The sequence below is a fragment of the Protopterus annectens genome, chromosome 3.part0 (genome assembly GCF_019279795.1).
Source record: "Protopterus annectens isolate FY-2018-M chromosome 3.part0, PAN1.0, whole genome shotgun sequence".
In the NCBI taxonomy this organism is placed as follows: Eukaryota; Metazoa; Chordata; order Ceratodontiformes; family Protopteridae; genus Protopterus; species Protopterus annectens.
Window position 1 is genome coordinate 1,651,836,111 of NC_056731.1, and position 13,386 is coordinate 1,651,849,496.

The following is a 13,386-nucleotide window of genomic DNA, read 5'->3' on the forward strand; positions in this document are numbered from 1 at the left end:
AAGGGGTACAAGTATTAAATATTAGTAGCACATCTAAAGTAGTTGAGGAAGAAGGAAATGAAAGTAGAATTGAGGTTGATGGCCCAATATTTAAGTATAAAAATTTCAAGATATATAATTATACACAACTTCCCATTAATAAGGTCCATTTTGATATACTATCAAAAGGAATGAAATATATACCTACAGGATGTTTTAAATTAGTCGACTGTCTTCAGGAGTTTAACTTATTTATTAGGAGACTCAATCTAAGTCTGCTTTTTAGAAGTGGTGAGGAAATTGGAGGGAAAGTGAATAAATTAAAGCAAAAAAGCAACTTTGTCCCCATTATGCATCCTACTGTTCAATTGTTTGATAATGTAGTCTCAAGGGAAATTTACCAGTTGCAGAACAGAAAAAATAGGAAGGTTAATACCAACTTAAACAACTTAGAATGGCATACACTCAAGGATTTAAGTAATAACAAAGACATTAGGGTAATGAAACCCGATAAGGGTGGTGGTATCGTGATATTTGACAGGTCTGAGTATAATACGAGAATGTATGATATTTTGCATACTTCTGGAAACTATGAGATAGTGTCATTAAATGAAATTAACATTGCATATAGAAGAATAGACTTGTACATAGAGGAGTTTTTGCTTGATAGGAGAATATCAGAGGACTTGTATAAATTCATGAAAGTGGAATTTCCTCAACTGGCCACTTTAATAGGGATACCTAAGACTCACAAGTGTGAATTAATTCCACCCTTCAGACCAATTATATCTGGTAGTAGGTCTAAAACCTTTCCTTTGGGTGTTGTCATAGACAATGAATTGAAACACATTTACGACAAAGTGGAACACATGGTTAAGGATTCCTGGCAGTTTTTGGAAATTTTTCCAGTTAACAGTTGGAAATCTAATTTGACATTTATTTCGATTGATGTGGTCGATTTATTCTCTAGTATTCCCAAACAAGAAGGGATGGAAGCCTTCCAAAACAGCATTTATAAGTATGGTAATCTAGACTGGGATAGTACTTGTTTATTGTTAGAGCTTATGTCTATTGTGTTAGAACATAATTACATCTACTTTGAAGGGGAACTCTTCAGGCAAACCAAGGGGGTAGCTATGGGGGCCGCTTGTGCCCCCATATATGCCAACTTGGTTATGCTTGATTGGGAGAACTCGACTATTTTTAATAGTGAATTTTACAAAGACATGAGTTATTATTCCAGATTTCTGGATGATATTTACATTCTGTGGGAAGGTGATGGAGAATGCCTTAACCAGTTTTTGGAATACCTTAACACCAGTAGTGAGTATCTGAAGTTTACAGTTACAAGTTCTACTTCTGGAGTTCCATATTTGGATACCTACATATTTGAAGGGTCTAATGAGTTTAAATCGAAAATTTACAGGAAAAATACTTATACTAATTCTTATTTAGAATATTCCAGTAATCATCCGAGAAAAATAAAATACAATATTTTTAAGGGGCAATGTGTGAGAGATATTCGCATGACATCGGATTATGAGGATGTTATTGATGAACTAAATTTTATTACTAGTTTATTTTTAGACAGAAATTATCAGGTAGAGATGATGGATGATGTGAGGAAATATGTGTTAGGGGCAAGGGGTGTAAAATACATACCGTTGTTGGGAGCTAGGGCAAAAGGGGTGAATTCTAACATCAAGAAAGAATCCATTTCAAATGGTTTTAATAGAGTGTGTGTAATAGAGTATGGACCATACACAAACAATGTTAAAAGAGATTATTTCCAGTATGTGGAATATTTTTTTAGTGGATGATGAAATCAAAGCGGTATTAGGTTTGAAACCATTTTTTGTATATAAAATGGGGAAAAACATCAAATGGTATTTAGAACAAGGTGATAGGAATAGGGGATCAGAGAATAGGAATAAGCATACCACAAAATGTGGACAATGCAACCAATGTCATACTATAAATGAAAGTGAAGGTTTAATTTTGGATAACATTAATAGAACTAAGATTAGATTTGTTAAAGGAAATTGTGCAACCAGATATGTTATATATTTGGCTAAATGCACGGTTTGTCCAGGATACTATATAGGTAAGAGAGAGCGGTGTTCTAAGAAGAGGGTATATGCCCACCTATATAGTATCAGGACTAAGGACAACAAAAATGCTTTATTCAAACATGTGGAAAAACATGGAAATGAACACAAATTTACTTTTGGTATTTTGGAAAACATTATCCCTGAACCTAGAGGGGGTGATATTAAAAATGTTTTGGCTTGTAAGGAAATATGGTGGCAATTACTTACTGATGCTAACATCCCCCCTGGATTAAATGATTTTATATCTATTAAACCACTGTTGGATAGAAGAAGATAAACATTTAATATGTATAATTATTCTTGTATTTTATATGTTTGTATTATTTTTTTATTAAGTATATCAGGAATATGTTTATATATGTGTGAAGTCTATATATGTGTGAATTTTATGTTCTTTTTTTTACATTTACCTCATATGGCATCATGTCTCTTTAAGAATAGTGGATTGTTATCAAATAGTTTGGCGCCTTTTTATGTATTTAAAAATGTACGAATGATTGGTTGTTCTGAAGAAGCTCACAATGTTTGTGAGTGAAAGCGCTTAACATTTCATGTATATTAAATTTATTATTGGTTTTACAAGTTTCAGCAGTCGAGCTGGTTTTGTGCTGTTGTGTAGAGGAACTGTTCTGTTGTTCTATCGTGGTGGTGTGGATGTGTTTCAGAAGGAGTGTCACGGAGTCTATGCGTATATATATATATATATCTATATATATATATATATATATATATCAATCACAATATGTCATATTTTCTACCTTTTCTACGTAGTATTTTTTTCAGAAGTGGCTTTGGTTAATTAGTTTTACCAGTAAATCTTAATAACTGTCGGCTTCAGTTATTTACATATGGCAGCTGCTTTGGTCAACAGATGTAAATGAGGTAGGCAAGTATTTCCAAAAAGTACTTATTCTGTGTTTTTTTTTTGTTTTGTTTTTTTTTTTTTGTTAAGACATTGAGCATAATACAATGGCTGTCAGTTTTATATGTAGTGTAGACAAGATGTAGATTTAAGAAGGCTGAAACCCTTAGTTTTATTCCTAACCAAAAATTACCTACGTCCTTGGAAAAGTCAAAGAAAAGGTATTTTTTCAGAGTCTGCAAAAACAGAGAAAATCATAAAAATGATCTAGAAAAGGCTGAGTCTGTTAAAAAGAAGGCATTGTCTCCCTTTGATTCTGACACTGCTTTACTTTAAACTTCTATAGAAAAAGGTATGTAATCAGCAGTTTCAGAGCCTGGTGAACCTTACTGATGATGTTGTCTCCTAAATACAAATGAACACAGGTTGATTGGTTGCTCTTTAGGGAGTCTGCTTTTGGTCCCAAGATTTATCTAACGAAAGGAATTTAGAACAGTGCAAGGTCCGCAATATCCTCTCTAAAGCAAAAAATAAATAAATAAATAATTTGTGTTTATTACACTGAAGTTAGATCAACCATTCAAAACAAACAAAAAAAAAGAAGTTGATGTAATTGGTATCATGTTCCCATATACCGGTGAGGTTTACGTGTCGTTATACAACTGGTGTTAACTTTCTATTTGATTTCTCTACAAACTGTTGTGCTATGTCTGCATGAAGCTTACATTCACATAGATTATCACTTGGGGCCATAGATTCCTATCAGTAACAAAAAGGTGCACGTGTGACCATTGCTCGGCTATGAAAATAGAACATCCAAAAACACAAAGCCAGCAAAAGGTGGAAAATGCAAAATGGAATGTAATTTATTGAACAAAAAACAAGGGGGAATAACCCCCTTGACAACACATGTCCAAACCGGTTTCGGCTAAAACAAAGCCGTCTTCAGTGGATAACAAACAATGAGAACAACCAATACCCAGTATATATATATATATAACTGGAGTATCTTGTGAGAACCAATGAAAACAGATGATATATAATTCAAAATTGGTCATTAAGACCAGGTGGAAACAGAGCTCCAAGTTTAACTATCCATTTCCTTTCCTTAAAATTCAGTATCTCATGCCAATTGTGTTTATCCCTGCATATACCCTTGATGCAATCAATAATGACAAACTTAAAAGCAGCTGATGTATGCTTTAAACCATGTCTGTATAGAGCATTGTTATGGCGTTTGTTTCTAATGTCACTAAGGTGTTCACCAATTCTAAAACAAAAAGGTCTAGAGGTCTTCCCCACATAAAAAGCAGAACAAGTGCAGGTCACCAAATAGATGACCCACTCAGTACTGCAATTGGCCCAAAATTTAATATAAAAAATCTCAGGAGTATTTTTGCTACTAAATTCCCGGGTGTGTAAAACCTGAGCACAATATGAACAATGACCACAGGGAATACACCCCAAAACTGGTCCCCCTGTAAGAGATAGTTGAATGGAACCTATAGGATCAAGAAAAGGCCTCTTGTAGTGACTGAACATGGAACCTAATGTGCGTCCCCTTCTAAAAGAGAAAGAACATCTATCTCTTAGGAAGGGGTGAAGTTTTTCATCTGCCATCAAAATATTCCAATGTCTATGAATAATATTCATAAAGCCCCTGGAATTTCGTCCATAGGTAGTAACCAGCCGTAAAGGCTGTTGAGCAACATCCGTGTTCTTATCCTTATAACATAATAAATCCTGCCTGTTTAGAGTGGAAGCCCAATGTTTAGCCAAATTAACCGTACCTGGGCGATAACCTCTCTCAATAAATCTACGGGCAAGGTCATCCCGAATAGTTACATAAGACTGTTGGCTGGAACAAATCCTTCTGGCTCTCAAAAATTGGGATTTAGGTATATTCTGGATGATATGTTGTGGGTGGAAGCTGGTAGCGTGTAATAAGGAATTATATTCAGGAAATTTTCTGAATAATGTAGTGGACAAAGTATCATCCACGTTCTTATTGACCTCCACATCCAGAAATAACATCCTGGATCTATGGTAGGTCATCTTGAATTCAATTCCCCATATATTATCATTGAGATAATCAACAAACTCTTTGAGATAACTCTCATCAGCCTTCCACACCAACCAACAATCATCCAGATAACGACGCCAGATGTCCATCTCGCACATGTAAATGTTATGATTGGGGTCATAAACCATGACCTCTTCAATATATGCCATAAAAAGATCCGCATAGATGGGTGCGAAAGACGCACCCATCGCTGTACCTTTGATTTGCCAAAAACATTGGTTTTGATAATAAAAAACATTACTGGTCAACACATATTCTGTCAAACATACCAGAAAAGTATTAAATCCAGGTTGATAAAGACCAGATCTAGCCAACCAATAGTCCAAGGCTTGTAAACCCGCCCAATGTGGAATGTTGGTATAGAGAGAGGTGATGTCCAGAGTGCATAATAACCAATGGGATTCAAGTTGTGTATCATTAATTAAGTCCAAAAATTGAGTAGTGTCTTGAATCCTCGCTCTGATGGAAGAGAGCAATGGTTTCAAGTAATGAGTAAGATATTCAGACAATGGTTCAGTGAGAGACCCATGTCCTGAGACAATGGGTCTACCTGGTGGATTGGTGGCATGTTTATATATCTTAGGCAACAAATAAAAATATTGTTGCCTAGGGGATGAAACCATGAGTTGGTTTTTCACAGCCTGTGTGATAATCCCCTCCTCTACTGCTTGAGTCAAAAATTGTCCAATTTTCAGTTGGAAGTGAGGAGATGGATCCAAGGGCATGTGCATATAGTATTCTTTATCCCCCAATTGTCTGATGGCCTCCTTATCATAAGTAGCCTTGTCTTGAACTACAACCGCCCCACCTTTGTCAGCTTGAGTTATAACTAAATTCTTTTTATTTACAAGCTCATCCACACTCTGCACTTCATCCATGAACAAATTATTATATGATACTGGAAAATCCTTTAGATAATAGTGTAAATCCTTTAACACATTCTTTTGAAACACACCTACCAAATGTGTCATAGGCGGATTAAAAGTAGATTTCTTAAACTTGAACTCCTGAGATGAACAACAATCACTATCAGTATAAAACAATTTCAAATTTAACAACTGACAGAAGTTAGCCACATCCTGGGCTAAGGAATATTCAGAAACAAAAAAAACAGGAACAAAGTTTAACCCTTTATTAAGTATCTTAATTTGCGTACTCGTAAGCTCCACGGAAGAAATATTGTGAACGTTGGAATTAATAATCAGTGTTCTGTCATCATTTTCAAAAGGGCCTCCAGACCCTGTTTTGGTTTGTCTCTTTTTATGCTTCCGCCCCCCTCGTCGGAATCTGAACCCAGAGGGTGGGACAAGTTTTTCCTTTTGGCATTGGGTGAAACATCTGGATGGTTCCCCTCACATTCCCCTTCTGTGTTAGAGGATGTATCCTCCCCAGAAGTAAAACTGGAAGAATCAAAACTTTTCTTTAGTATGGATTTTGGTCTCTTTCTTTTAAGGGTCGAACATTTTTTATTATTATTATTATTTTCACTAGGTAATCTAAAGGAAACATTTTTAGATGTGTCAAAAGGTTTACCTCTCTCATAATCACCTACATCCCTAAAAAATTTGTTAAGCTTTCTTTCCTTTAGGCTCTGTTCCAACTTGAATAAATCCATAGTTAGTTTTTTCACTTGTGACAAAAAAGAATCACAAGTTTCAAACTTACTAGCCTCCAAACAGATAGTTTCTAAATCCTTAACCCCTATCTGTACTTTCCGTTCATAGAAATCAGCCAAAGCATCAACAAATTTAGAAGATTTAGAAGGTGTATTCCCTGTGGTCATTGTTCATATTGTGCTCGGGTTTTACACACCCAGGAATTTAGTAGCAAAAATACTCCTGAGATTTTTTATATTAAATTTTGGGCCAATTGCAGTACTGAGTGGGTCATCTATTTGGTGACCTGCACTTGTTCTGCTTTTTATGTGGGGCAGACCTCTAGACCTTTTCGTTTTAGAATTGGTGAACACCTTAGTGACATTAGAAACAAACGCCATAACAATGCTCTATGCAGACATGGTTTAAAGCATACATCAGCTGCTTTTAAGTTTGTCATTATTGATTGCATCAAGGGTATATGCAGGGATAAACACAATTGGCATGAGATACTGAATTTTAAGGAAAGGAAATGGATAGTTAAACTTGGAGCTCTGTTTCCACCTGGTCTTAATGACCAATTTTGAATTATATATCATCTGTTTTCATTGGTTCTCACAAGATACTCCAGTTATATATATATATATATATATATATATATATATATATACTGGGTATTGGTTGTTCTCATTGTTTGTTATCCACTGAAGAAGGCATTGTTTTAGCCGAAACCGGTTTGGACATGTGTTGTCAAGGGGGTTATTCCCCTTTGTTTTTTGTTCAATAAATTACATTCCATTTTGCATTTTCCACCTTTTGCTGGCTTTGTGTTTTTGGATGCCATAGATTCCTCTCAGAGAAAAAAAAAAAACATGGTGATCCAGCCTGTGTGCAGTGTGAATGCAGGGGATGTACATCCTGTGATGGACTGGTGTCCCATTCAGGATTTGACTTCCTGTCTTAACACCTACTTTTCACCAGGATTGAAATGGATTACATGAGTATTATTTATGTAATTAATTATTTAATTAATTAATTGCATTAAAATAAGAGTAGCTACATGCCACCCAGGAACTGACATCATAGTGTATGGCTACCAAAATCATATCACTTCATAAAACATACATACAGTTTTTTGCCCCAGCAGGACCTTACCCAGTGGCTCCAGTTAGCCTGTTCATTCCAGGAGGATAGGAGCTAAGCACTGCATGGCTAGGTAAGAGCCCAACGGCCCATTCATTACTGCCAGGAATTCCCAATTGGCCTTTTGTTCCACAGAGAAAGTCTAATGGTAGGGAGTGGCTTTGTGATAGCTTACCCTCTCCCATGGGAAAGCCCATCTCTTGTCTTGGCGGCTCTTCTGAGCTCTCCTCTTGCCGTCTTCCAAGAGGAAGCATGCTCTGCACTCTTGAGTTCCCCTTGGCTTGCAAGTGTGAAAGTACTCAGCATGGGCTTGTTAAAATCAGACTCCACAGAATATAACACTTCTGATAAGTGTCACTCATGTGGTGAGCCAGAACGGTCTCTTTCTACTTCAAGAAGGATGAACCGTCAGCAGATGCTCACTCCTGTCCTCCCTGACCAGCCGTTATAGGTACCCAAGCTGCTAACTGAGCTTAGGTTGTCTGTGCTGTAGTCAGGATTTATCCTATGACAGAGATGGATAATCACTTCATAAAATTCTCTTTCCTGTGCAGATGTCTGTTAACAGCTACTGGGCAGAATTGTAGCTGGCTTAAACAGTGCCCTGTTTTGGAACCACAAACCAGTAACCTATCTGATTGGTTTATTACAGTTATCCATGCTCCCCCACCACCACTGTTACATTGAAGAGCAAGAAAAAAAAAACACGTTATTGTATTATGTTGATTGCTGTTTATTACAGTTTGATCCACACCTCCACCAGCTCTTCCACTGAAGAGCAAAAAAAAAATTCTCTTCCTTCTACTGGCACTCCAGCCACACGACCAGATGCATAACACTCTCCCATCCCACCACCACAGCCATTCAGGTCCCATTTCTGTGCTCTGTCCTGACTCTCCTTTCTCGTATTTTATTTAAAAAAATGTTCTTCTTTAAAACTGTAGCAAACTGCTCAAAGTGCTACTGTACTCGTGTTTTAGTTAAAACAAATTCTTCTTTAATTTAAACTGTAGCAAATTTAGCAAATTGTTTGCTATAAATGTAGCAAACAGTTTATACCCCACCTACATGGAGCACTATAGTGTTCATGTTTTAGTTAAACAACAATGTTCTTTAATTTAAACTGTAGCAAACTGCTTGCTACAAATGTAGCAAAGAGCTGCTACAGTTTATACGCTCCCTGCATGGAGCACTGGAGCACTATACTATAGCACACAGATGTACTTAAAAAAAAAAAAAAAAAAAAAAAAAGGCAGAAACAGTAATGAGGTTGAGTTCTCTGGAGCATGTGGTGTGGAGGGATTGGGATTTCTTTAGATGTAGCATTTCTAACAGAGCTGGATCAGACATGGCTTTGTAAGTCAAGCAGAGGTCGCCTCCAAGTAGGCGATATGAGACAGAGAATAGTTGATGTTTTTTGAGTATGTCCATATAGGACAAGCGTTTAAGGCCTAGGGTCCTCTTTGTGAGGTACTTTTGCGACCTCTCCATTCGTTGCAGGTGTCTAGTGAGGTACATGCCAAATGGGGCATTGTACTCAATGATTAGCCTAATGCAGGAAGAGTAGAGGGAGACAATGACCTCTTTCTTCCTTGTAGCAAAACCCTTAGTAATGAGATGTGCCACACAGAAGGACTTTCTGACCACAGTGGCAATGTGGTGATCAAAAGAGCCATTGCTGTCAACCTGTGTTCCTAGATCTTTTATAACGCCTTCTGTGTTCCTTGGACTAACATTGATGTGGTAATTCATGGGAATCGGGTTTTTCCCAAAGGGGATGATGACACATTTTTGGCATTGAGCTTAAGGCCATGGTTCTGACATCAATCGTTGGTCTCGGTGAGGCCATTCTGTTGGATGTCAGCATCACTTGGGGAGTTAATAATAGCTCACAACTTGCAATCGTCTACGAACTTTGTCAGCCAGAGTCCCTTTGTGTTGGCCTGGATTTCAGAGAAGTAGATACCAAACAGGAGAGGACTCAGGACCGAACCCTGTGGGACTCCACTCATGACTAGTCGGCAGTCTGACTTGGAGTCAGCTACTTTCACACTGTGGGTTCTATCTGTGAGCCAGTTTGGAACCCACCTAGTGATATAGGGGTTGATGCCTAGCTTAGTGAGTTTTTTTCTATGATTCTGAAGTGGGGAATGGTATCAAAGGCCTTGGTCAGATCAAGGTAGGCTGTATGAACCACCTTGCCTTCATCCACAGCTCTGGTGACTGACTCAAAGAAGTTGACCAAGTTGAGCAGGCATGATCTACCCTTCACAAAACCAAACTGTGTGAGATCCAGAGTTTGGAGATACCCTATATCCTTGTTTATTAGGTCCATGATGATGCGTTCCATAGTTTTGCATATCAGACTCATCAGGCTAATGGGGCGATAGTTCGCAGGGTCTGTAGTCGCTCCTCCTTTGTGGAAAGGATGACTGGAGCAGTGCACCATTCGGTAGGGACAAAGCCTGAGGTGAGGCTGTGATTGAACAGGGCACATGGGTGAGGTGCCAGTTCACTCTGTAGTTCATGTAGAACACTGCCAGGGATATTGTCAGGTCCCATAGTAGCTGTATTCGTGGCCTTGGACTATACTGTTTTAACCTGTGCAGTAGTAATACTGGGTGCCTGGCAATCTACTGGTATTGTGATTGGTCCTTTGGGGGGGTGAGAGGGGTAAAGTTGGCACTGAATCTGTCGGCCATTATATTGGCATATCTGTTGGCTCCTTATAGGAGTTACCATTGTGCGGTAGCTCAGAGCAAATCTGGTTATTGCCATGGAGATTCTTTACATAAGTATAGAAGGTGTTGTGGTTGTCTTTACTATCTGCTGCAATTCTGTTTTCATAGTTAGCTTTAGAGGATTTGATGAGAGATCTCAACCTTTTGTTGAGGCTGATAAGGGAGTTTTTCCAGTCTTGGGACTTCACCTTATTCTGCATCAGTTTCCTACTTCTGTTGTAGAGTTTATTTATGGCAGGGGACCACCAGATTGGCTTCCTTTTTTGGAGGAGAGGGTCTTGGTTTTATTGGGTATGGCGAGATCCTTGCATTTGTGTACGTGTTTGTACAGTGCATTGGTGTATGATTTGGTGGTCATGTGACTATTCTCCATTTACGAGTGCTGCAAAGTTAGCCACCTCTGTTTTTAGGATCCCAAAGTTAGCTTTGGATAAGTTTTTTATGGTGGTGATCTTTGCGGGATGGGGGTGTGTGAAGTATGTGGATTTCCAAGGTGATTAGTTTGTGATCGGATCTAACCAGGGAGGAGCTGACTATTGGTGTAGAGCAACAGTCGCCCATGTTAGTAATGACCAGGCCAAGGATGTTGCTACCCCTAGTGAGGTAAGAACGAGCTGGTCCAGGGCATTGAATTAATGAATTGCAGGAAATGTTGTGCAAGTGTATTGGTACATGAGTAGTTTTCCTACTTAATGGAGGAGTAGTTGAAGTCGCCTAGTATGAGAGTATTAGGTTAGACCCTAATATTCTCCAGGGTGCTTAGAAACATGGAGTGTGAGTCTTGAGACATGGTTGGGGACCTATAGCAGGCTATGACCTGAATCGCTGTCTTACCCAGTGTTAGCTGCACCTGAAGTGTCTTTGATGCATTATGTTGAGCTACCAGTCTGGAGGTGTGCACATCCTTTATGAATATGGAAACACCACCGCCTTTGGATCTTCGGTCCAAGTTCTCTTTACTTTTAAACCGTAGCAAACTGCTTGCTACAGTTTAGACCGCAAACAGAGTGTTCAGGTTCCACCACTACTCTGGAATTGCATTAAAGAGATCTGCTTTGGCTGATTGGACCCCCCCCCCAACACTTTGTACCGGTGCAGTTGCCATTGTTGCTCCACCCTAGCTATGATACTGGCATCGGGAACTGTTGAGGACTGATGTTCAGTTATCTGAATCATAAAGTTAACTAGCAGAAACTCAATATGTTTAAAGGACTGGATTACAGGTGTAAGTGGATCTAAATTTCCCAGTTGCTTTCTTATGCATGTAAAAGGTGTTAAATGCATTGTGGCCTTCCTTGGTTTAATTTACTCTACATAGGATTTTATTCCTCCATGAAAACTGACATTTAGTAGTACCATACAAATGTTTGGGACTGTTTTGCTGCCACCAAATAATAGGATGGTATTGTCAATAGTTTAAAATGTTACAGATGTATAAAAGGCAGTGCACTGTCTGTAGTGTGAAGAAAAAAAGACAGTTTGATTGCTGGCAATAGCAGATCTGCAGACTTCCTCCCACTAAATCTTCATAATTTCTGATGACATGGTGTTGGATGATGAGACTGAGATAAAGCCAAAGTATTTAGTCCATGCTGCAGGCCAGTGGATTACACACCTATAGCTGTGAATAGTTAATTTTTCCTGCTTCTAATATTAATTAAAAAAAAAACGATTGAATTGTTTGAAGTTACATATTGAATTTGTGTTATTTTTATATTGTGTATGGTTGGTATACTTTGTAATCAAATTTCCTTTTGTATGAACATTCAGTTCATAGAAAATTGTGTAAATTATGACACGATGAAAAATACTAAAAAGTGCTCATATAAAATATTGTTGAAAATGATTAATCATTGCATATGTTTTACAGATTAATAACGTGTACTTTACTTTTTTCTTTCTCATCAACAGATTATTGTATGGGGTGACTATGGACGTATGGATCACAAATCTTTTATGGGGGTGGCACAGATACTGTTAGATGAACTGGACCTTTCCAATATGGTAATTGGATGGTATAAACTGTTTCCCCCTTCTTCTTTAGTAGACCCAACTTTGGCTCCTCTGACTAGAAGAGCATCTCAGTCATCTCTTGAAAGTTCAACGGGACCTTCATATTCTCGCTCATAGCAGTTGTGAAACTGTTGTTATAGCAACCAGCATTACAAAAAAAAAACAGGTCGCAAACCCTGGCAACACTGCATGCTTAATGTTGTGTCTTCTGAGCCTGTTTCTAGGGATACAAAAGCGATCCTGTGTCCTCAGAGGAAGCTGCACACATTGTGCTCTACAGAGGCCCTCAGGTGATGGAACGGAGCTGTAATGAACTAAAATGATTGGAGTTCGGTGATATTATTTTTTATTAGTTCAACATGAAGCCATGGATTAAGAGAAAGACTTAATCAGTCTCAAGCAACAGAAGCTGTTTTCAGTGGCATACATTTTTGTTGCTCATTTTGGAGTAAATACTAATTTCTTCCCCAAAAACCTGGATATACCACAGAGATCACTGAAGCCAGCTGCATACGTCATGCCTTGTTATGTAGATTCAAAAATGATAAAAGCAGCAAGCAGAAAAATGTCATGAGATAGTATAAGCCCTATAACAGAAGGACAGTTATCCCAGCCTGGTGAATAATGGAAAGAAGGGAAGTGAGCAAGCAAGAAAGCTAGAAAGAAAGACTGTTTGAAACAGTCTTCAGAGTTTCTAGTACTCACTCCAGGAGAACCCAAATTGCTTTTAACTTTGGGATCAAATAATACAGATTTTTGTTTATATATTGTATGACATTACAGAAGCAATTTTTTTGCATGGACAGAGGTTTAGCTGAACACAAATTATTTTATTGAGGCTGCAACTTGCAAAAAAAAA

At 38.0% G+C, this 13,386-nt stretch overlaps 1 protein-coding gene across 5 annotated transcripts in view; it reads left to right on the top strand.

Annotated features, from left to right (window-relative positions):
- Nucleotides 1-13,386, top strand: part of RIMS2 (regulating synaptic membrane exocytosis 2) — a 6,281,053-nt gene that overhangs the window by 6,266,033 nt on the left and 1,634 nt on the right. For all 5 annotated transcript variants that reach the window (XM_044065683.1, XM_044065685.1, XM_044065684.1 and 2 more), the window contains one exon: nucleotides 12,426-13,386. This exon is cut by the window's right edge. In XM_044065683.1, coding sequence (XP_043921618.1) covers nucleotides 12,426-12,644 — 219 coding nt within the window. In that variant the 3' untranslated portion in view covers nucleotides 12,645-13,386. The remainder of the gene's footprint in view (nucleotides 1-12,425) is intronic.